Raw genomic sequence first — 24,398 nt, forward strand, 5'->3', positions numbered from 1 at the left:
CTGACTGTCTAATTTAAAATTGACATTAACCATTGCTTGATTATCAAGACGATTAGGCTACATGTACATTTCCCAATAATTTGATGTACTTCTTTTTAAGTCTATCTGTTGACATACTGAACTGAGATATAAACCTGCTGTGCAGGCCATTTCACCGAACTTTTATTTTGAAAGTCTCGGCCAGAAGTAGTCTGATTGATGATTACAGATACTTTCACGCTGTCTCCTCCACAGCTCTTGTAGTGTCGATACCAGAGGTTGTGATCCTCCACAGTCAGAGTCAGACCTCCCTGCGGTCGGACGCGCTCCTGCTGACAGCGGACTCCTCTGCTTCTCAAAACCCACTGACGCATTTAAACCGCCTTAAGAATGAAATGCGCCCTGCGTAAAGGTTAAAGAGGGCGGACCACCGCTGGACACCCTCCGCTGTCCGGCACCCCGGGGTCGCGCTTTGTTTCCAGAGGAGACCCTCCTTTTTCTTTTGCCACAAATCTCCAGAAACCCCGAAAAATGGATCCTTTGCGAAGTGGAAACAACTGTGACGAGGACTCACAGTGTGCTGAGGAGGAGGAAGAAGTGGACCCAAGAATTCAGGTGAGATTCATTTTTATTCATGAGTCCAGATGTGGCCACCGGTGAAAGTGACATTGAAATGAAAAAAACAAAACAAAAAACGTGAACCCTAATGTGAGGGAAGACAGTGCTTGACAACACATTAAACCTCAAATATTGCACAATGGTATCATTATTGTTCCATGCCAAGTAATAGTGTCATTAGAAATAATTAGATGATAATTACATGATAGACTGTGGCTTCTGTTCATGCAATCAAATGTGAAGTGGTCACAAATTGATTTAAGAGAATTTGTCCCTTAAACATTTTTTCCAACACACACTGGAGGCTGCATGCTCAGTAATTTGGTAAACTGAAGTCACACAGTTTAGCCTCCAGATATGCAATCTGTTTTAAGCACTCTCTCTCCCTCTCTTTTTCCATGTTGCACACCATGTTGTCTGTAAACAGGGCGAACTAGAGAAGTTGAACCAGTCCACAGATGACATTAACCGCTGGGAGAGTGAACTGGAGGTAAGTCAAAACACTGCTGCTGTCATCATCATTACTGCCTTCTCCCTTCTGGGGTAAACACTTGCAGCCATGGCTGAGCTGTTCCACACAAACACCCATCTCGAGGAGCCATTAAACTCTCACTTTCACACTTAAAATCCTGCATATGACTGTGAAAAGTGTGAAATCCAGACAGTTCTTGGAGATACAGTAATTCATCTTGTTTCCAACACGTCGCAGGAATTTGCCTAGCAACGAGGTCAGTGCTTTGAGAGCTTTGAATGGAATGTCTTACAAAGATGGAAATTTTTCTAAAAGCAGGAGCTGCTTCTGAGGGAAAAAGTGAAAAGACTGCCGCCCCACCTAAATAGCACTGTACTTTATGAACTCTTGGTGCTGCAAGTAGCGTGTGAGCTGAATGTTAAATATAATATTTGAATAGCACATTCGGAACAGTCTATATCAAGTGCTCTCCTTGACCACCTCAGTCCTAAAAACAAACAAAACACTACTAACGAGGAAAAAACAAAAAAGTGCAGCAGGAGGAGGGACGATAGGTACATGTTTTTTTCCCACTGCTTGCTTGAATGTAAATGTGTGCCAGTGGGGTTACTGTTCACCAAAAGTCAAAACATTCCAGAAACAGGCCACAGGTTTTCTTTTCCTCAAAGTAGGCCTCCTCTGTTTCTCATTAGACCTTCAGTCCCATCCAAACTCCACAGACCAGAGCCAGTATGGATATAATAACAGATAGAGTCAGTAAGAGAGAGAGAGAGTGGACTGAGTGACTGTGTGTTGGAGCTTGTTATATATTCTTATTTCATGTTTTTAAGCAAATAACAGGAAACAAATTATAGGACCGTCCTTGTTATTTCTACATATTTGCGTGAAGGAACTACCTGCTGTTTGTTGTTCTGCATTATTTCTTATATGAATATGTCAGTAGAGTCAGCATATACTATAAATACATACACAGACAGAGAAGAAGGTGCTTCATCAAGAGGCTGAGATGAAAGTCAGGAGCTGAAGAATGTTAACGTGCCGCTGGCAGGCTGCAGGCTGTTTCCCTGCACAGTCTGGAGTTGATTAAGGGGCGATGTAGGCTACAGTAGATTCAGGGGATTCAGGAAATCTGAGGTTAAATCCACGTTCAGATATGAGGTTCTTCACTCTGCCAGCATGATGTTAAACCTCTTATGTGCCCTGGCAGAGATGAAAGATTGTGTGTGTTAGAGACAGTGGTAAACACAGCAAGTCTAAGATGTGTCACTATTAACTATGAGCAATAGCTTAGAGGCATCATTTACCTCTTTAGACTACGTGCTACGTCACTATCTCAGTACAGGAACAGGAAGTCAGGAAACGCAGTGATGTCACAGGAAGTGTACTTCCTGTAGGGGACTCTCCCTTTCCCCCCACCATTCAACCTCTGTTTTATTCCTCTGTCCATTTAATGAACAGGATGCAGGTGCTGCTGCACTTAAAAACCCATACTACGCAAATTATAACACATACTGTATAGGCCAACAGATACAACAATAAACACACACACACATCGCTGTATGTTTACATGTGTGTGAGTGTGTAGGCTACACATAAAAACAGATGGCCGGCCTCAGTTCTCTGCTATCGTTCAGAAGATAACAGAACTCATGTATGAACAACACAGATAAACTGCCACTCTGGGCTTTACGCCAAAACGTGCACACACTTATGCACACACACACACACACACACACGCACGCACACACACACACACACACACACACACACACACACACACACACACACACACACACACACACACACACACACACACACGTTGCCAATTATACTATAGCTCACATATACCTATCCATGATTTCACCACTAAAGAATATAAGGTTTGCTCAGAGTGTAATAAGACCCACTAAAGGAGAATGCCACAGCTGTGTACTGTATGTACTTGTACGTGGGAAACATTTTAGTGATGACTTGAATTAGAAGAGCCGTGATGAAACCACTTTGGGGGCAGAGGGCCAAATAGATCAGGAGCAGCAGGGCAGTGCAGTGGACCCACGTCTCTATGGCTATGCTAGCAGCTAGTGGTGCTAAGGACACTCTCACCTCCACAGTGCCACCATGCAGTTATGTAGCAGATGTGATGTTTATGCATTTCATTTTGGGGGAAATAAGGAATGTCTGAACCAAATTTCACAATAATCTATTGAACAGTTGTTGAGATATTTTGGACCAAAGTGGTGACGGGCCAACATTGCCATTCACAGAACAATGCAACTAGACAAGTTTATTTATCCTGAGTGTTTCCAACTTTGTTGTGAGGAGTTCATGACCTCATCATATCGTTGTGTGTGCTGTGCTGTGTGTAGGACTGCCGTCAGAGGTTTCGTGCAGTGCTGGTGGAAGCGACGGTGAAGCTGGACGAGCAGGTGAAGAGGATCGGCCGAGCCGTGGATGACTCCAAGCCGTACTGGGAGGCCCGCAAAGTAGCAAGACAGGTACACACACACACACACACACACATGCACACACACTTATTCACAGAAGGGACCTGGTTGACTCCGAGGTCGGCAGACAGAGAGTGAGGGCAGGTTTACTGAGGATTAGAGATGAGAAGTTTAAAGAGCTCAGTTTATATCTACTTAAAGGAAGCTCAGTCACGTGCTGTCTATTTATAAACACACTCACACCTCTGTATCCTCAAGCTAATGTCACACACACACACACACACACACATACACACACCAGCTCATTGTGGAGAAGAGGAATTATCCGAGTTGCACTGAAAATGCTGTACGTGCCATATTTTTCATAATCTTGCTTCCTCTGCTGCTTCACTGAGGTGTCTGTGGCTTCATGCTTAGTTGCTGCTCTGTTGCAGGTTAATGCAAAGTAGGGCAACTTCACTAGTGGTTACAGCTGTCCCCTCTGCGCTGGGACACGTCCTTTACTGTCTTAACTTCTCCAGCCCGTTGACGTTTCGATTCCAATTGGATGGCACCAGAAATTCAGAAAGCCAGCGCCCCCCTGTCCGAGCCAATGAGGAAGGAGCTTATGAGTCATTTATCAGAAGCCTGACATTTGTGTGTCAGAGCTGAGCTGTCCAACTGAAATAGATTGTGTATTTGTGTGTGTGTGTGTGTGTGTGTGTGTGTGTGTGTGTGTGTGTGTGTGTGTGTGTGTGTGTGTGTGTGTGTGTGTGTGTGTGTGTGTGTGTGTGTGTGTGTGTGTGTGTGTGTGTGTGTGTCCTTGCTATATGATACACTACTGTACCTGCCAGTGGCGCCTGCTTCTGACGGAAACACGTGGCTGGAAGGAGATTACTGGGGGGTTTTGAATTTTGATGGTACCTGCTTTCACGTGAAAGGATCAGAACTCCTCCCTACTTGTGTGTGTGTGGTTGTGTGTGTGTGTGTGTGTGTGTGTGTGTGTGTGTGTGTGTGTGTGTGTGTGTGTGTGGTGTGGTTATGTGTGTGTACACTGTGATCAGTGGGTTTATACAGAGCAAAGCCGATCAAGCCCTCGGGTTAAACAACAACATTGTCTGGCCATGATTTATGGATGAATATTTAATATTTGATACATGACCCATTTTAAAGGGATTCAAATGCTTCCCCTCGTTGACCCTGTCAGATCATACAAATATACACACACACACACACCTCCCCCCTCCTCACACTCACACACACACACTCACGTTATTGCACCTACCCCCATCTATAAGCCATCCTCATGCCCCCCAACCCCCCCTGTGTTTTCCCCCTTACATTCCATCAGGCTGGGGGGTGGGTGTATAGGAATTTGCCTGTACTGTCCTATCCTTTGTCCTTTTTACCCAGCATTCTCTTCTGCACCACTGCCTGCCTGTCTGTCTGTCTGTCGGGCCGTCTGTCTGCTGTATCCCCTCCGTGACCCCCACCCTGTCTGCTGCAGCTACCTCTGTTTACCTCTTCACCCTCTACCTCTCACCCCCCCCCCCCCCCCCCCCCCCCCCCCAAAAAAAAAAAAAAAAAAACTGAAAATGGGGCGAGTTTTTAGAGACGGATGGTGTCAGACAGGGTGACAGTGTCTGGCATATGAATTAGAAATGAGTTCACATACACACACACACACACACACACACACACACACACACACACACACAGATGTCAAAAACACCCTAGTGAGATAGACAGTCAGTCATGGTGGGTATCATGAGGTGATGCTGCAATTTCAGGCTTAAACCATTGTATTGTTTGCTCAGATAATGTGGTCTCCATGACATCAAGCTAATAAACTGGTGACAGAGCCCATCATTTGTATGCTGTCACATGCTCAACAGGCTTTTGTTTCATAAAGATAGTGACAAATTTTGTGCTCCATCTATTGATGTGAGTTACTCACCAGTGTGTCAAATGATGTGTCACCTTTGGAAATACTAAAAAAAAAAAAACCACGGTGACTGTGTTTTGTCAGTTGAGGTAATATAGCAACAGTCTGGGTTGCCACTGGAAGTTTTTTGGATACACACTAACCCTGAGAGGAAATGTGCGCACAGGAAGCCCTGTGGAGGACGGCACAACATCAACGGATGTAGCGTTGGTTCCTTCTCTGTTCCTCGCTCATGGTCGCTCCTTGTCATCAGATATCCATCACCTTCCTTCTGTTTTCCCTGCAACCCCCTCCCCTCCCTTCTCTGAGCCTGGGAAATGGGTCATAACAAGGGACAAAGAGTAGGGGGACTCATCTTTGCCGGTTTGTCAAACTAACAGATTACACTCAAAGAGCAACCATTATCTTTCCCCCATCCTTTCCCTCTATCTCCTCAACTCTTGAAGGAGCCTCGACAACCATTGATAGCATAATCTAATCACTGCAACATGCAGATTTCAAGCTAATGACGGCGCAGAAGATAGCACTGTTTGTGTTTGCTACCTTTGTGAGACGATGCAGACCCCTGCTTGCTTGCGTCACTGTTGGACCCCTTATCGTAGACGTGTCTGTCAGTGGCAAGAGGTCGTGTTACAGGGGTTAATGTAACAGGGAGTCAGTGAGGTCTGTGAGAAAAATGTGCAACAGCTGAGAGAACCACGCTGTCCTTTTGCCAGAGTGTTGTAGTCTCACAAGACGATCGGGTTGAATTAGCTGCTTTTACATATTCGTAGCAATTTTTCACCAGGTAAAACCAGATACACACACTCTATCGCTCCTATGAAATGTGCCTTAAAGGGATAGTTCAACATTTTGGCAAATTGGCCCATTGCCATAATCCCTATAGTCTCTGGAGTAGGTTTGTTACCTTTATTTGTTCGGTGCAGGCTATTTTTTAGAACGGCGGAGCAGAGCAGCAAGCTGCTCAGAGCTACAGTATGCTACGGAGGCTAATGGGATTTCTTGATTTCCCTCATCAAACTAATCAAATACACAATCCAACAACTCCAAAACGCTCTGGTGGACAAGTTGTGACCTGCACATTCACCACGCTATGAGATAGACAGTAACAGAACGTTACCAGACAGAGTTGTTTTGGCAAATGCAGACTGCTTGCTGAAAAACTGCTCTCGACAGGAACGCGCATCAATGGTTTTGCATGAATTTACCTTGAAAACGACTCTGTCTCGTAACGTTCCATTTAATGGCTATTTATGCTACTTGACTGTTGAATGTCCCCAATATCTGCAACTTTGAATTACAATTGTTGAAGGCTGATGTGAACAGCTTTTCCTGTTGGCTGCTCTTAACTACACTTGAACAATTAGACATGGGCACACCATGAAGTATTTGTACTAACATCTGTCTACAACAGACAGGGAGCAGGTGTAAGCCCTCTCATCACACTCTGGGTAAAGTGTTTTATTTACCAGATTCTTAACATTTCAGTTGGCTACCATGCACAGACAGTAAATACAGTGTATTAATAAGTCTAATTTTCAGTGTGTCCAATATGAAAACACCAGTCAAGAAGAAGTACATAGGTAGTGTATATGTTGACAGAAGAGTAGCCAGGTCAGTTGAGGTTTCTCATAAATTTGGCGGCTACATTTACTGTTGGTATTCTAATTATAGACATAATAAATTTAGTGACTCCTTGAAATGAAGTGTAACTGATGATCAATTCATAGTTTTCTCTCTGGTAAGTTAGTGATATTATAAAACGCGCCAACAAAAACATCCATTGGAATTTCAAACAGTTTATGTTTAAAACTGTGAAATGCTAAAATTCAAACAGAAATGAATTGGTTTAGTTTGGAGATATAAATGGCCATTGAGCTGCAACAATAATCTTTTCAAATTGCTCAGGAATAGAAACACAAGTGTGTTTCCATTGGAGCGCTACAGTATACAGTCAAAACACAGACACAATACAAGTTACAATACAAGTTAAACAGGGCAACTGGCACCGACACACTACTCATTACAGCTTCTTTCAGAAAGAGGGCATAGGAAAGTTTCTAACCACAGAGTGGGAGTGTCTTTTGAGAATGAAATTATACACTATGTCATGTTACTTGGGGCAGAAGTGTTTGTGCTTCATTTACTCGAAATGAAACCTGCAAGATGGGTACAAGGTCAGTCACAAGTTGTTTTTTATTTTATGAAGAAAGGTTTTTCCTGCCTTTGATGATATTATTTACACATAAATCTAATGTGAATGTTATGAATGAAAGACACATCCCTGTAGCGTCCTGTACATCCTCACCATTGTTTATTTCCAAATCCCGATGAAGTCGACAGCTCAGTTTGATCTTTTTCCAAGATAAAGGTTTTCATTAGATTGACAAATATGAATTATCCAGTTTTCCAGATTTTCATGATTATATTTATCTTATTAAAGAGAAAATAAACATACATACTGTGACTGTTCAATCTTGGTATTTATCCAGTAAACTGACCTTTTAATCATTCCCATCAGCAGGGAGAGAGTGGGTCCAAAAATGTCCAGCGTGATGTGAATAATTCTCCTCATTGACCGTCACTGTGGGCAGGAAGTGTTGCAGATTTTCTTAGTGACAAAGCTTGTGTTTGTCTATTGTATCAAGGCATGGATGTGTGTGTGTGTGTGTGTGTGTGTGTGTGTGTGTGTGTGTGTGTGTGTGTGTGTGTGTGTGTGTGTGTGTGTGTGTGTGTGTGTGTGTGTGTGTGTGTGTGTGTGTGTGTGTGTGTGTGCGTGTGTGTGCGCTTGCGCATGTGTGTGGTTGGGTGTATATGCGTGCAAAGCAAAATTTTTGTGTCCTTCCATGGCTGTCAAAAGAAATCAGTCTTGGTGCACCAGGAAATATAAGTCAGAAATCACAAGCACAATCATGCACTTGAAGCAGCACAACAACGACTGCTGCATTCATACCATGTAAGACTGAGAACTGGACTGACTGGCATGTCAAAAATCACAAACAAAAAATCTATTTTACAGGTTTCAAGCTGTGACAATACAATGATTTAAGCTTTCCATCAGCTTTTTCACACTTGTCACCTTTCATGACATCAGAGCTGTGTGAAACCTCAGTCACGAAACCACAAGCTTCACAGCAGCAATGTTTTCCACCTGAAGGGCGGATTTAAATTTATCTTCAAGAATGAGCGGCCTTGCTTTCACATTTGATGTGATTATAACTTCCCCTCTCTTTGAACTTTAGGCCCAGGTGGAAGCCCAGAAGGCCACTCAGGAGTTCCAGCGGGCGGTGGAAATCCTGCGGGCAGCCAAGGAAACCATCGCCCTCGCTGAGGAGAGGCTGCTGGAGGAGGACAGCCGTCAGTTTGACTCGGCCTGGCAGGAAATGCTTAACCATGCCACACAGAGGGTAGGCACATGTTGCAAGACGCACAGCGCTAAAATGTTGCAGCAAGTAATTTGTTCCTGAGGTTAAGGTTTAGACTGCAACTGATGCCGCAAGTCCAATTAGTCAGCATGATTACTATATGTTAATATAAACTGTCTTTCTTGGATCATCTCAGGTGATGGAGGCAGAGCAGGCGAGAACGCGCAGTGAAGCTGAACACAAGAAAACAGCAGCCAACTACAACTCCTGCATCAGCCACATGAGGCAGTTGGAGAAGAAACTCAAACGCTCTATCAACAAATCCAGGTCTGTGCTTTTGTTTCTTTTGTGATTAGGGTGGATGTGAGCTTTCCCCTGCTCTGGCCTCTCTGGAAATGAGTGTGTTGAGAGCGAGAGAGAGAGAGAGAGAGAGAGTGAGAGAGAGAGGGAAAGAGGGGCTTCATTTCTGTCATCTGATGCAATCCAGATGTTTTGTGTGTTGGTTGTGCAATGTTGGGGTGTACTCCCTATGTCAGAGCCAAGGAATGTGACTGCTCATAGAGGAGTATTATTCCTCCTGCAGTTTCTTCTCCCTCTTTCTTAGTGTTTCTTCTTTTTCTCCCCTACAGACCATATTTTGAATTGAAAGCCAAGTACTACTTACAGCTCGAGGTATGCATTAAAAGTCATTACTCAAGCATAGTTGCATAACACCTTTTTTTTTGCCAAAAGCTGTTCTCACTTATTACTGTACTAACTGTATAATTCATATCTACTCACAGTTTTACAAAAAAGTTGTGTTTGATTTCTCACAGCAACTAAAGCGCCGTGTGGATGAGCATCAGTCCAAACTTGTGATTGCTAAGGCCGAATACCGCGCAGCACTACGCAACCTAGAGAGCATCTCCGAGGAGATACACGCCCAGCGACGCTCCCTCGCCATGGGAACCAGGGAGCAGGGTGTTGGTGCGGAGGGAGATGGAGCCAACGACGACATCGCCAACTTCAAGATGGAGTCGGACGGTCTGTCAAGTGAGTGTAACCGAAGCTCGTCGCCATCTTCATTCATCATCCACATTATGGGTTTGTTCGTTTAGTTCAGTCGGTTGCGTCTGTTGCGTCTGCATGTTGTAATGTTCATATCTGTGTGCGTGTGTGTGTTTCAGTGGTGTCAGTGTCAATCGACGAAGAGGGCGGTCACAGTAGCACCTCAGAGGAGGAGACCGACACTCACTCCACCTCCTCAGCCCAACCCGTGCCCTCCTCACCGTCCTCCTCCTCCTCCTCCCATCCCTCCACCTCTGCCTCCACCCCCCTCGACATGCCCTGCCCCTACCCGTCCTCTTCCCTCTACACCCCTTACTCCTACATGTCCAGCTCTCCCTCGTCCTCCGTCCTCTCCGCCTCCTGTCCCGGAGGCCTGGAGTTACTGAGCCCCTGCAGCTCTAATGACCCAGACTCGGTGTGTGGTTCTGGGCATGCCTCACCTCTCCTGGGCCCTCGCAGCCAGTGCAGTGGAGCTTCCTCTCCAGACTGCGACCAGGAGAGAGGTGTGTGTTCATCACATCAGCGTGTACATCTGTGTTGACTTCCGATGCGATGCTTCATCCAATATATGGGAAATGTCTTGTATCCTTGTAGTGGAGCATGATAGGAATAATAACACTTTGGGAAATATGTCTGTTCACTCTTCTAGGAATCAAAACATCATTGGCTTAGCTTAGTTCAGTGGAGTTTGGCTTATCTTAGCTCAGCATAAAGGTTGAACAGCTCGCCTGGTTGAACAGCTCAGAAATCTGCCTACCAGACCCTTTAAAGTTCAGTAATGAACATGTTACAGTATCTCCTTTGTTTATCTATACACACACATGTTCAAACGTCATTTAGCAACAGCACTTCATAGTGCTGTTGCTTGTTAGGTATGATGATGGGCAAGCTCAGGCTTTGTTTTGGTCTCTGCACAAAGATGGAGGCACTTAAAACCTACAAAAGGTCATTTTTATATTTCTGTTTTTGCATTAAACAAACTCCATACACCGGGCTAGTTGTTTCCATCTGGGTTGCTAACTGACGCTAAGCTAAATAAATTTGGTCTCCATCTCTTGTACAGTAGGCTATAGGACACAGAGTGAATAACAGAATTACCCAAAATGTTGAACCTTTCCTTTACATAATGTGAATCTTCTAAATGTTCATATTGTAGCCTACTTTCATTGTCAGTGTTATCAGTACTCCATCTAAGTCAAATATTCATGAGTCTTGGTTGGATTTGATATCAGACACTATAACTCAGAGCTATTATGATTAGCATGACTTATTTTATACTTTACTAATTTAGTAAGCCACGACTCACTCATTTTAAACAAATTTCCTTGCAGTAAATTTCTTAATAGGTTCAAGGTCAGTTATACCTTTACCTAGTTACACCTTTTGGCCCATATGTTTTTATGAAGTCTTGATCACCATCAGGAAAATTTCACAGAAAATTATTATTATTATTAAATCCTCCATAATTCTATCCTTGGAAATATGTTAGGCTAACCTGACTATTTGTTCATTATCTGTTTTATATGCAGTTTCATCTGCCTATGGACAGTGAATCTGTGCCCCAAGTCTACATGTGTTAACTGACCCCTCTGTGTGTGCGTGTGTTGCAGGTGACAGAGCAGAGGGAGCAGAGGCCACGCTGGAGGCTGGTCTGAATAAGCTAACCTTGACTGTTACACACAAACAAGGGGACTCTGGGGATGAGCAAGACCCCCATTATATTAACCCTGAAATCTCCTCTCCCAGCTCAGCCACTACCATTCTGTTACTCAACAGTGTCTAATGAACGTCCGTCGTAGCTAAAACACTCACCGTGCCCAGCTTCAAGTCTCGAACTGGACTCACCGAAAGAAGAGTTGGAACAGAGCAGGACGAAGTGCCGACTGTAATCAATGAGAGGAAGCTGCACTCTCACTGCTCCAACCAAGCTGCCATTATGTCCGTACATTCATCAGATGGTGTCACATTAAAGGTGCTATATGTAATGTATCTGAACATCAGTATATCATTGGTAAACAAATTGTAAAACCATGTGGATGTATCGTATACAAATAAGAGCGGGGACAGGGTGATTGGTGGTCTCTATTTCACACTATAGTGCAGGGGTTCTTCAGTAGACTACATTTCCCATGCATCCCAATCTTTCATGTTGCAAAACTACCATTAGCTCTGTTTCTGCTCAAAGACAAACACCTTCTTTTTGTGCCATGAAGACATTTTCCTCTTGTGATGTACAACAGTGCAGCAAATCTCCTGACTGTCCATATACGGTAGAGGCTGCCAGTCCTCTCATTAATGGCGTAGCTTTATAGTGACATGTCAAAGTTCATGTGGTTAATAACTTTTCTTGATGTAAAAAAAAAATGCTGCACTCAGCACCACTAAGAAACCTTTTGTATTAATGTGAACTTTGTGAGCTTTTTTCATCTTTGAATCTCTACATGTGGGACAAAATTGTACTGTCTCCTGTTGGATTATCTCTTTTTTCTGCCTTGATTTTTAAACTCCTCCTGTTACGCTTGTTATTTCGTTATTTACGACTTGGAGGCTATTTTGGAGGTGTTTTTGTCAAGGAAGGAACTGGAGTGTAAAGCAGTACTCTGAGCACTAAACAATGAAGACTTGAGATGGGACTGAACCTTTGGAAACAAAATGGTCTTCCATGGATATTTGTGTATGAGTGAGTGAATGAGTGCAAAATAAAAAAAACACCGTCTGAGGTGGTTTGTGTGTGTGGTTGACTGAAAACGTTTTGAGTGTCTGTTGTGTTTTTGATAAATGTTCAAATACTACCCTGTAGTACAGATATTCTATATTTATACTCCTGTATTCTTGTATATGAACAATGTTTTGTGGTTACTGTTGTCACTGTTTAACACAGAATAAGCAATAAAAATGTGCTTCATGTAAAAGTGACTGTGTCTTTTTGCCCTTGAGGTTCTTACAGTATTTCACAATCAGTGATTTGTCCCTTTAAGCAGGAGAATGTGGTATAAAATGAGTCTTCAGGGTAAGATCATTTTCCATACTGTGTGAACTTATATTTGTGTTTGTCCAGGGTGTCGGGGGGAGCTCTTACGCAATGAGTGGGGTTAGAGGAACCTGAGGCCTTTGACCAAACACACACAGCTGTCTGGCATTGCCACTGACTCGCCTACTTTGTACTCGAAATAGCACTGAATTATTACACAGTAACAACTTGTTCGGCTGAATGTGAATTACAGCAGCAGAGGACACTGAACGCCTGAACCTGTAACAAGATTTAAACTACAAAGCACTACTGTGCCTCAGCTGTGGCTGGACACACGTTCACCCTCCGCCCCACACAATTAACCCACTGTAAACAGCACATCCTGATCCAGGGAAGGTTCAACAGTTATTTTGGGCACTTACTGAAAACATTTAAGCCTGTTTTTATTTTTTATTTTAAACCATTATTTTTCCATTGGGAAGCTCAGTGTGGCATGAATGCCACAACCACAAAGTTACATTTGTGAATTGATTCCTTCCTCAAAAGCAGCCTTCATGTCATGTCATGTCATAATGTTTAGTGCTGTTCACCACAAACATCCTTTCATGAAAACACACCATTAGAAAATGACCTTTCCTGCTGACTGTTTCTTTTCCTCTGTCTCTCAGCTGTTATTGTGCTTCCACACTGACTGTGTTTATGTCCTACTGCCTGCTCAACTGTTGCACTGTTATCTCATGACTTCAGTTAGACTCCCACCTGACAGAGTTCAGAGCAACACAGCTTCCTCTCTAAATCCTGTCTTGCTGGTCTTCTCTTTCTTCTGCATGTCTGCACATGTTCCTAAAATGCTGCTTTTCAATTACGGTGTATCTTGTGATTTCAATATCTGTCAGGGTCCCTGTCAACTCACAAAACAGATTTTGTCCACATTCTGTCAAATACTGACACCTAGTGGCATGTTTAGGTTCTGTATTTTTGCAGGGTCTCTGTCAATTTATCCATTGATTGTTGATAAGTTAACGTGTTTATCCATGCAGGGCAGCTACAGCCATTCCCAGCTGAGAGACGGTAATGGTGGACAAGTTGCCAGTCTGTCATGATTTTAGTTGATGGGAAACCACACATTATGTTATAGTGACAAGATATGTCCCCAAAGCTAGACATGCATTAAAGATCATATGTGTGAATTTTATCTTTTTTAAATAGATGTTTATCATCATTAATAGAATAAAACAAATGTTGTTGCTGCCCAGGATGCAGCAGGGGGTAAAAAGAGACACACACACTGGGCAGTCAAGCCTGCTGCAAAAACAAAACTTTAGAATGGTGTATAGAAGGATTTGGTGTTGAATTAATCAGATAACCTTAGAAATCTGAAACTCCATTCATGTGTTGAATGAGTTTCTATTCTGTCCCATAGAACAACAGGGCTCATCATAACTCAAACTCTTTGCAATAGGAAACAGGTGAAATACTCTCACATCAGATACAGTTAATTTAATACTTTCAGAATAACTGATCAAGTGTGAGTTTACTGTGGCAGCACATTGAACTGTCCACTCAAACCTATAGTCCATAGATCCAGAAATTTTAATTAAAAATCATCACTTTAGCCTATCATAGGAACTTGTATCAATTTGCATGGTTCAGTCAGTGAAGATTCATCTCACAGGTGATAATCTCCTCCAAGCTTAGTTGAAATGTCTTCTCTAACTGACTTGTACACTGGTCTGGCCAATCTGGACTTGACTCCATCTATGACAACATTGGTTGAGAATGGCTTTCCACCATCTTTCTTGTGTCTTATAGGAACATGTTTTTATGCACTACAAATAGTGTGGCAAATATGGGTTAATGGCTGACATATTGCAATCTCATATAGGCCTATATAAATACATTTTCACAGCACTGTCAGCAACACAGTCATCATCAACAGGTTTGCTCAGTTGCAACTGAGTTAATCTGTGAATCTTTGAGTTCAGTAGCTGTCATATTTCCATCCAGAAAACACACAGCGAGCAGATATCAGAAGTCTTAGACACATGTCTCAACAAGCACAAACTAGTAAAAAAAAATAGGCTATGGACACTGCTAGTGCAAAGGGAAATTGAGAATTGGGTGAAGTGTTGGTTATTATTAAATTAGGTTATTATTATACTTTGGTTATACTATTTACACTTTTACAGCTCCCCCTACTTCAGACCAAGTCTGTTTTTGTTTACATGATTATCAAGTAGGCTAGGTCTATATGAGAAGCATAACAGCTGTTTCCTGAGGTTTGACTGGACGTGAGATGAGTAATTTCAGTAGAAGCGGAGGTTTAGTCATATGACACAAATCACATGGTATCCTAACGAACGAAACCCACCTCTCGTATCTGATTGGCCCAAATCCTCAGCGCCAGGATTTGATTGGTTGAGAGAGGACGTCTGTATCTTGCGTCTGTTATTTAATAAGTGTTTTGGAGAGGCGCAGCCTGCAGAGTCATGGGGTTGTGTTAGAGTTTGGGCCGAGTATCTCTCTTTTTCTTGTATTTCTTTACAAAGAGCAGAAGAAATGCGGTGCTGGTACATTGCTGCTGCTCTGTTTTGGGCTGCCATAGGTAAGGGACGATATTTCCTCTGTTTATTATGCCTGAATTGAGCTAGCTAAGTTACATGCTAGGAGAGGAGCTAGGTGTTGTGCCAGCTACCTTATCGTTCAAGTTGCTAACTTATACTTTATCTTACAATAAGCTGTGTAGCATCGGTGAAAACTATGTCAGTCTTGTTAAAATACAAATAAAGCGGGTCTTCCAGGTTCAGAAATGTGCTGGTTCGTGTAAATCACGTCAAACTTCTGCCAGAAATATAAATTAAGACTGAATTTGCTCATCAGGATGACTATGTTCTGCCTAAAACAAATGATCCAAATCGAAACTATTACATCAATTCTTTAATTCGTCTTTCATTTAATATACCATGCAATATTTGATCGACAAAAACCTCATGAAACCCGTCTCAGAGGACTTCCCTCTCTCTGCCATATGTGTATAACATTGGCTGAATTGCCGCATTTTTATTTTCCTTTCAAGTGTTAACGATAGACTGTCTTTCCAGTTACATTTCAGTGTAAGAATCGGATTACTGTATGCCTGTGTGTACTCGTATGTAAATAAAACATGGAGGAGATCCATACCATGCCTGAGAATACACCTGTCAGCATTCCTTGTGTTTGTTTCCAGCTACAGAGGGGAAGGCAGTCCCCTCCCCTCCAGATTTCGGGAGCAGCTACCATGTCAAAGGTAACCAATGCTTGCACCAGATGAGGATTACAATATCTGGGCAACTTTATCTCAAACCGTAGCCTCGTTTCTTAACACTTTGACATTTCCATTGCAGGAGTGATCTCTCTTCCCTACGCTGAGATCAAGGAGCCATTTGAGGCCTGGTTCGACCTCGCATCAAAGTCCAGCAGAATAGACTACTACCATGGTGCGTCGCCTCTTGACCCCAGGGCTGTTTTGCTTAAACCCGACTCTGTATTTTCCCTACTTGGTTGAATTACTGATGTGAAACTGAGAGCTGGTTGTGTCAGACCCGAAAGGACCAGGGTGGATCATAATCACTCAGTGTATCAGCCGAGAAGTGAAAGAAACTGAATAAGCACTTTCATCAGGGAACCTGCTCTGTTGAGTCATGTTACATATTCATGTGACTGGTCTGAACTTTGATTTGCAGTCTAAACAAATGCTTATTTTTGACAACCTCTTAGTCAATGACCTGACCAGTCTCCAACAGTGTATGGACAATGAGGTCTGATTTAATGTTAAAATGTGTTTTGAATGCATGGTAGTACCACTGGTTCAACAAATGTGTTTTTCTCTAAGAGGACTGTGTGTCAGCTCTCTGCCAGTGAGGTGTGGTGTTGTTGTTTGGAGACGGCGACTGCGGGACTGCAGATGGAAATTAGCTTTAGAGCTAAATCTGGCATATTTACATATTGTATGTTCATGAATATGCAGAGACCGTTACAAATAAATGAAGTAACTTATAATTCAGGATGATAGTTATAGCCTCCAATAATGATGAATCACATCACCTTGTCATTGCCTTGTAGGGATTGTTTCATGTTGCAGTGTCAGTCTGCAAAACAGGAAGTGGAAACCGCTGCATTAAAAGTGTCAATAATATTGCAGCTTTTAACTTCTCTCATTTGATGATGGACAGGCCAAGTGTCGACGTATCAGCTGGGGGCGGAGGAGCAGTGGGGTGTTGCCTATAAAATCACACCTGAGACCACAGAGGTGGAGCAGAATGTGATGAAGTGCTTTCTGGCCAACGGGACGGTGAATGAAACGGTCACACCACAGGCGTCGCTGCCTGATGTGCAGGGCTTCCAGGTGTGTGTACAGTGTGCATACATTACATATAGAGAGCCGAAGCGGAAGCAGGAAGTAACGGCGGCATGGGTCCTTAATTCGGAAAAACTCCATGCAAGTGAACAGGAGTCAAAGTTTTATTTCGTGATCCGATTGAATTGTGCCATGAGAAAAAAATATGACCTCTACCTGTTTAAAACATCACGTTTCATGCCGAGAAATCAGCAGTTTATCGTAAAACGGCAATGAAAGTCATTTTGTGTGACGACACTCTACGGACTACAAATCTGATGTCCCACACAAAATACGTCACCAACTGACACGGGAAAGGGCGGCATTTGGTGTGTGACGTCACCTACGCGACCTGTAGTCTTTCTGGTTACGGATTCTTCTGAATTTTATTTTACAATAGTTTTACAACAAACTGCTGAATTCTCGGCATGAAACGTGATGTTTTAAACAGGTAGAGGACATATTTTTTTCTCATGGCACAATTAAAACGGATCACGAAATAAAACTTGGACTCCCGTTCACTTGTATGGAGACTTTTTCCGAATTAAGGACCCATGGCGCCGTTACTTCCTGCTTCCGCTTCGGCACTCTATAGTGTAATCTTTGAACACCAAACCATAGAGATCATCTCCGTCTGTGCTCTTGAGTCAATGTTGATTCCCCTCCACAGTTCCTGAGGATGGAGTACTACGGCGGTTCGCTGTGTGAAGTCTGGCAGAACGTGACCACTGTTGGTTACAAGAAGAACACGTACACGCTGTGGGTGACCCATTCAGAGAAAGGTGCAGATGTCAAAGAGCCCGCTACCCCCCTCCACTATGAGATGATGGGATACAACACACTGCTGGGGTCCCACTATGACAAATACTTAGTGGACTATAAGGAATTCAGCACTCACGTGGATCCCAAAGTCTTCTCCCTGCCTGATGGTTTGTTGCCTCCTGCTGTAGTTGCATACAGACCAGTTAATTAATTAAAGGAAACTTATTTTTATCCTTTCAATTTCAATTTGACAGGCATGACCTGTGGAGGATTTCCTGGTCCAGGAGTGGAGCACCACATGTTGGCCAATCCCATGAAAGATCTGATCCACACCACAGCTGCAGGTCACTCACAGCGCATGTTCAGCCACTTCAAGGAGAAGTTCCAGCGTCAGTACAGTGACGAAAGGGAACATGAGAAGAGGGAGCATGCCTATGTTCATAACCTCCGGTGAGAGGAATTTAAAAAAATTCTGAAGAGTTGTGACACTGCACCATCACCACCTCAATCTTTTTTTTTTTTTAAAGACATAGCCGCATTGAATTGAGTCCAACATGGATTTAGATTACATTTTAGTAGATGACCTGGTATCTGTGTGTCTTTGTTTGTTACTGTAGGTATGTTCACTCCAAGAACAGAGAAGGGCTTCCCTTCGCTCTGGCCCTGAACTCTCTGTCAGATCGCACCATGTCAGAGCTGACCACCATGAGGGGACGGAAACGTGGAAAGACTCCAAACAGAGGGCTTCCCTTCCCCGCCAAGGTTTATGAAGGGGTGGAAGTACCTGATTCACTTGACTGGAGGCTTTACGGTACATACATACAAACATAGGCATACACATGTATACAGTATATAATGCTTATGTGGTTGGCAGGATGTATGAATTTACATTGGCTCTGTACTTGCAGGTGCTGTGACCCCAGTGAAGGACCAGGCCATATGTGGCTCCTGTTGGAGCTTTGCCACCACTGGAGCAGTAGAGGGCGCTCTTTTCCTAAAGGTAAAGAATAATAAAGAGGACGCTTGCCCCACTTGTCACTGGCCCCAGAAGGTTGTTTATCAAGTGTCTGGGTTTCTCCTCTATGCTCTTTGAAGCCACAGATGCTCAGCACGGGGCGATTAATATGCATTGCAGTTATTGGCATTGATGATGTAATGGTGGTGAATGAAACTAAAGTTGAGATAGGGTTAGTCCTCCCTTCTGTTGCTACATGGCAGATGAAGGAGGTCAGATTTGACACTGTATCATCAGATAAACACCTGCTGTAATGGAGCTTCCCCACAAAGTGCTGTATAATCTATTACTGTGATGTCAGATGTGAATAGAAAAAGGTCATTTATTAGTTTATTTGAAATGGCTCTCTGCATATTCATGAACATACAATTATTTGATGTAAATATGCCAGATTTAGCTAGAGAGCTAATTTCCATCCGTAGTCCCATGGTCCACAAACAAATAAAATTACATACAAAGACAAAACAAATGGTGCTGTACATCATAGATAGTTGCATTCTCTCAGATAAGAGGGGGTTATCAGGAAATGCTAAATGTTAAGTTGAAAATTTAGACTAATGCTGAATTAACTGCATGGCTGAGGCCATCATCTGAATGAATGTTAAATCAACCACTTTAATGACTTCATCTGTTATGAGAACTATTGAGATTTAGATGAACTGGATCCAATATACTGTATATGAGATGAAATGCAGACAGACACATTGCCAGTGAAAGAAAGGTGACGTTGTGTGAGGCTGAGGACTCGGTCATCTTCTTGAGATCATTTCTTCCTTCAGTTAAGGTGTCATTGTTTTGCCTCCACAACGCTTAAGAAAAACATGGCTGTGAGTGGAGCCATTGTGTGACTCTCGCTCACATTAGACAGACTCCATCGTGTGTGAATACAGCTGAGTGAATGTCGGCTTTGGCCTGCCTCCACCCCGTGGACAGGCGAAGCTCAAAGGCATTCCTTCTCCAGCGTTACTAAGCAACTCGATCCCAAACATTGGACCTGTTTGTCGCGGGGTTTGATGGCACCCCATTGGAGTGACCAAATTCTTTGACTCCCTTAGACACAGACACACACTGGGAGACTGTGTGATATCTTGTTGTAAACAAAATAACTTTAAAAACATTTGGAACATGGATGATTTTTTAAAATATTTTTTTGAGTTAAATGTCCTATTAGAGTTAGATTTCATTCCTTGGTTACATTTCTACTAATATTTGACCTATAATGACAAAACATGAATGAAGAAAATTCTTAATCCTTTCGTTTTTCTTTTTTTTTGTGCTGGACGTAAGTCAGTTATCAAATATAATGAGACCACAGAGGTGAGGCTTAGTGTATGAACCTTGCGTGTGCGAGTTCTCCACTTGTCTCCAAGTACAGTCTGATTTAGCTGTGTGGAGGTACTTAAAAGAGGACCCAGCAGTTTGTCTCTGGCCTCTGCTGACACACAGCACGGCAGCAGGAAGTGACCTGTGTCCCCGTCCCCACGGACAGGTTCATAAACAGAGCCATTCCCCCAGGGGCCAATTGTAAATGTACCTCTTTGTGATCTCACAGCGACTGCTTAGCAACCTGGAGGTAACCGTTGGTGTAATGATTAAATGGTACAAGCAGGATTCGCAGCCTTGTCTTGTTATTTACTCAGTGTGTCTTCTACGTGACCTTTAACCTGATTTTCTTCCTCAGCCCACGAACGTCTTTTGCTGTGTGATCTGTGTTTTTTGAATCCGTCAGTTTATTTTACAGGCTTTGAGCTGCTGAAACTCTTGTTGTCGTATGTCAGAGTTAAAGTCATACAGAGCAGGGACGTGTTATTGGTGTTTGTAGTATGATCCCATAGCCTTCCTCTTGTCTTGCAGACGGGCTCCCTGCAGGTTCTGTCTCAGCAGATGCTGGTGGACTGTTCCTGGGGCTTCGGCAACAACGGCTGCGATGGAGGGGAGGAGTGGAGAGCGTACGAGTGGATCATGAAACACGGAGGCATCGCCACAACAGAAACCTACGGAGCCTATATGGGAATGGTGAGACTATTTCAAGATAGGATGCCTGTACCTTATAACAGGGGTTCTCAACTGGTCTCACTCTGGGACCCACATTTTCCCATGGTCATTAAGTCACGACCCACTTTTATAGAATTCAAATCAAGATTTTTTTTTTAAGCCTTTAAAAACTAATTTTGCTCTTTATTGAGCAAAGTGCATTTCAGAGCACATGAATGAAACTGAGGAGGACCATGACAACTGCATGTATGGAAGTGAATAAAAAAATATCAAACTGCACAAAATGGAGACCAACAAAACGATATATTTGACTTCTAATGCATCTCTGCCTTCAGAGCATGTTCACAAAAATGAATAAATATCAAATTGCACAAAATAAAGACCCACAAAACAAAACAAGATTCACTGCATTCAGGCCACATTAATAAGAAACTGATATCTTTGCATTCAGAGCAAATAATAAGAAACTGAGGAGGACCATTACAACTGCATGTGTTCACGTGTCTCGTGTGCCTTTCAATATAAGTTATTTTTCAAAATAAAAGACATGTCCAACATCAGATGTGCATTAAATGTTATTTACGTTTTTGACCAGCTGTCCGCGACCCATCCAGAACGGGTCCGCGACCCACTTTTGGGTCCCGACCCACCAGTTGAGAACCAATGCCTTATAACACGTGTAGTCATCACTGAACGAGACTGAGTTTGAAATCAGTCCTGTTCAGTATTTTACTAAACGTTTCAAAGATGGAAGGAAAAATGAAACGCATGTTGGCAGCACTACTTTTTGCTAAACCTGGGGATAACTGCCAAACTACAGACTGCTAGAATTCCTATAAAATGTGAGTCCAACGCACTGCATCTAATTATGTGTAGGAAAAACTGGCAACTTGAAACACTTGAGTACAATGAGCCTCTGTAACTGTGGCATTATAATCTTAATTCCACTTTTACCTTCAGATTCAAAGTCAGCCTAACATACAGACAGAAATAAGAATATAGGTGTTTTCATTTTATTAAAAATGATGTGTGTGGCCCTAGCGTGCAGCTCAGTCAAGTCTGGTCAGTGACTCATGTATGAGGCGGGAGAGACAGTGTGATTTCTAAGAGAACAATGTTGTATGTTTTTTAAACAGATGGTTCAACATTTTGGCAAATTGGCCAATTGCCATAATCGCTATAGTCATAGCAGTAGGTTACCCTTAATTGTCGGTGCAAGCTAATTTTACGAACGGCGGAGCAGAGCTACGCTATACGGTCGGAGGCTCATGGAATTTCTTGGTTTCCCTCATCAAATACACAATCCAACAAGTTGTGACCTGCACATTCACCACGCTAATAGAGATAATAAAGAAACATTATGAGACAGAGTTGTTTTCCAGTTAAATTCATGCAAAACCGTTTTTTCGGCAAGCAGCCTTTACATTTGCCTCTAAAGCAACTCTGTCTGGTAAGGCAAGGCAAGGCATCTTTATTTATATAGCGCATTTCATACCAAGGCAACTCAATGTGCTTTACATAAAGACAAAACATTAAAAAAAGAAGCATAAGACAGAATAAAAACAAACAAAACACTGAAAACAGAGTTAAAAGCAAGAGCAAATAAAAGTAAATGTTCTGTTATTACAGTATCTCATAGCATGGTGAATGTGCAGGTCACAACTTGTCCACAAGAGTGTTTTGGAGTTGTTGGATTGTGTATTTGACGATTGTGTATTTGACGAGTTTGATGAGGGAAACCAAGAAATCCCATTAGCCTCTGTAGCGTAGCTCTGAGCAGCTCGCGGCTCTGCTCTACCGTTCTAAAAATAGCTTGCAACGACAAATAAAGGTAACGAACCTAAACCTATGGCAATGGGCCGATTTGCCAAAATGTTGAACTATCCCTTTAGGGTTAGGGTTAAGGGAAGTACAACAACTATCAGTACAGACAATTATCAGCCTGATATTGGCTGATAATCAATACAGATAATCATAGTAATTAGCCAACATTGCCTTGATTTCACTCATTTTCAGTCCTAAATTGATTTGAAATGTTGATTTGTGAAGAAAAACATATAACATATAAACATGACTTCTTGTTGTGATTATTTGGTTAAGTCAGAGGCAGACCTATAATATTCTATTTATCTTTACTCACTACATCTTAGCCTTTATTACCTTCCGGTGTGTGTGTGTATACAAACTATTAAATACGTTATCGGCATTGGTTATGAGAAGCAGATTGTTATCGGTTATGTGTCATGTGAGTCACTTCAGCACAATGATGATGTTTGAATGTTCCTGGTTTCTGTGTACTGTATTTTAAATGTTTTTGTTTCCCTGTCTGAGCAGAATGGGTTTTGCCACGTGAACTCAACCCAGCTCACTGCGCATATCAAGAGCTACACCAACGTCACCTCCGGAGACGCAAACGCCCTGAAGCTGGCTCTGTATAAAAACGGGCCTGTGGCCGTCAGCATCGACGCTTCCCATCGATCCTTTGTTTTCTACAGCCACGGCGTCTACTATGAACCTGCCTGTGGTGAGCACACCTCTCACTGATGTTCACAGTTCTTCCAGCCACCACTGTCTTCCCTCTTCCCACAGGCTCAGTGTGTCTGTTTTTGTTTTGCAGGTAATACCACTGATGATTTGGACCATGCTGTGCTGGCAGTGGGTTACGGGACCCTGGACGGGGAGCCATACTGGTTAGTAAAGAACTCGTGGTCCACCTACTGGGGCAATGACGGCTACATCCTCATGTCTATGAAGGATAACAACTGTGGAGTCGCAACTGATGCTACCTATGTAACACTGGCATAGGTTTGCTTTGTTTCCCCTTTGTGAAAATTTAAATAGGCCCTTTTCCACTACACAGTACTCGACTTGGTTTAGGTCTTTTTTCTATTACAGTTGAGTTCTTCATAGCCCCTAGTACCAGGTACCAGCTACTAGGGGCTAGTGGAAAACCAAAAAACTGAGTAGAGCCATGGCGAGTCGAGCTAGTGGAATAGGGCCATATGTTACAGCCACTATGAGAGTGTGTGAGGATGAACGAAACCTAATATTGGAAGCGTTGTGATGTAGATGTCATCAGATTGAACTGCTAGATGATGATGTATCAAATGTTGCTGTTGAATTGTGATTGAGTGAATGGAGAAGCCGCACAATTCACACAAAGCGCACATCTGCTTCTTCGAACATGGTTTTGATGAGTTTATTGCTCATGACACAGGCACAGTGCCTTTCTTTCAGTTGTACAAAATACATTTTGTGAGACATTTTTCATTTCTTGTTCATAATTGGTTTGTTTTTTGTAATTTGCTGCATTGTTGCAAATGCACTAGGTTGGAATCGATGCAATAAAAAAAAGAAAAGAAAGAAAAAATGTTCTATTTTCTGGCTTCAGTGACATATCTGGTTATTCCAATGCACCCAAATGCTTGTGC

At 42.7% G+C, this 24,398-nt stretch overlaps 2 protein-coding genes across 2 annotated transcripts; both read left to right on the plus strand.

The window, feature by feature from the left end:
- Positions 1-253: 253 nt before the first annotated feature.
- sh3bp5a (SH3-domain binding protein 5a (BTK-associated)) lies at positions 254-12,727 on the plus strand. The gene is made up of 9 exons (XM_083982725.1): positions 254-594; positions 1,025-1,087; positions 3,436-3,564; positions 8,680-8,844; positions 8,999-9,129; positions 9,432-9,474; positions 9,618-9,834; positions 9,969-10,352; positions 11,460-12,727. Exons 1-9 carry the CDS (start codon positions 511-513, stop codon positions 11,630-11,632), a joined length of 1,389 nt encoding a protein of 462 aa, XP_083838851.1. The 5' UTR covers positions 254-510; the 3' UTR covers positions 11,633-12,727.
- Positions 12,728-15,232: 2,505 nt separating this feature from the next.
- LOC310993486 (digestive cysteine proteinase 1) lies at positions 15,233-24,328 on the plus strand. Its single transcript, XM_083981842.1, has 11 exons — positions 15,233-15,425; positions 16,047-16,106; positions 16,204-16,296; positions 17,032-17,204; positions 17,866-18,124; positions 18,212-18,407; positions 18,575-18,768; positions 18,866-18,957; positions 20,827-20,988; positions 23,302-23,491; positions 23,585-24,328. Exons 1-11 carry the CDS (start codon positions 15,380-15,382, stop codon positions 23,770-23,772), a joined length of 1,653 nt encoding a protein of 550 aa, XP_083837968.1. The 5' UTR covers positions 15,233-15,379; the 3' UTR covers positions 23,773-24,328.
- The last annotated feature ends 70 nt before the right edge of the window (positions 24,329-24,398 follow it).

Source organism: Trachurus trachurus (assembly GCF_905171665.1).
Source record: "Trachurus trachurus genome assembly, chromosome: 11".
NCBI lineage: Eukaryota > Metazoa > Chordata > Actinopteri > Carangiformes > Carangidae > Trachurus > Trachurus trachurus.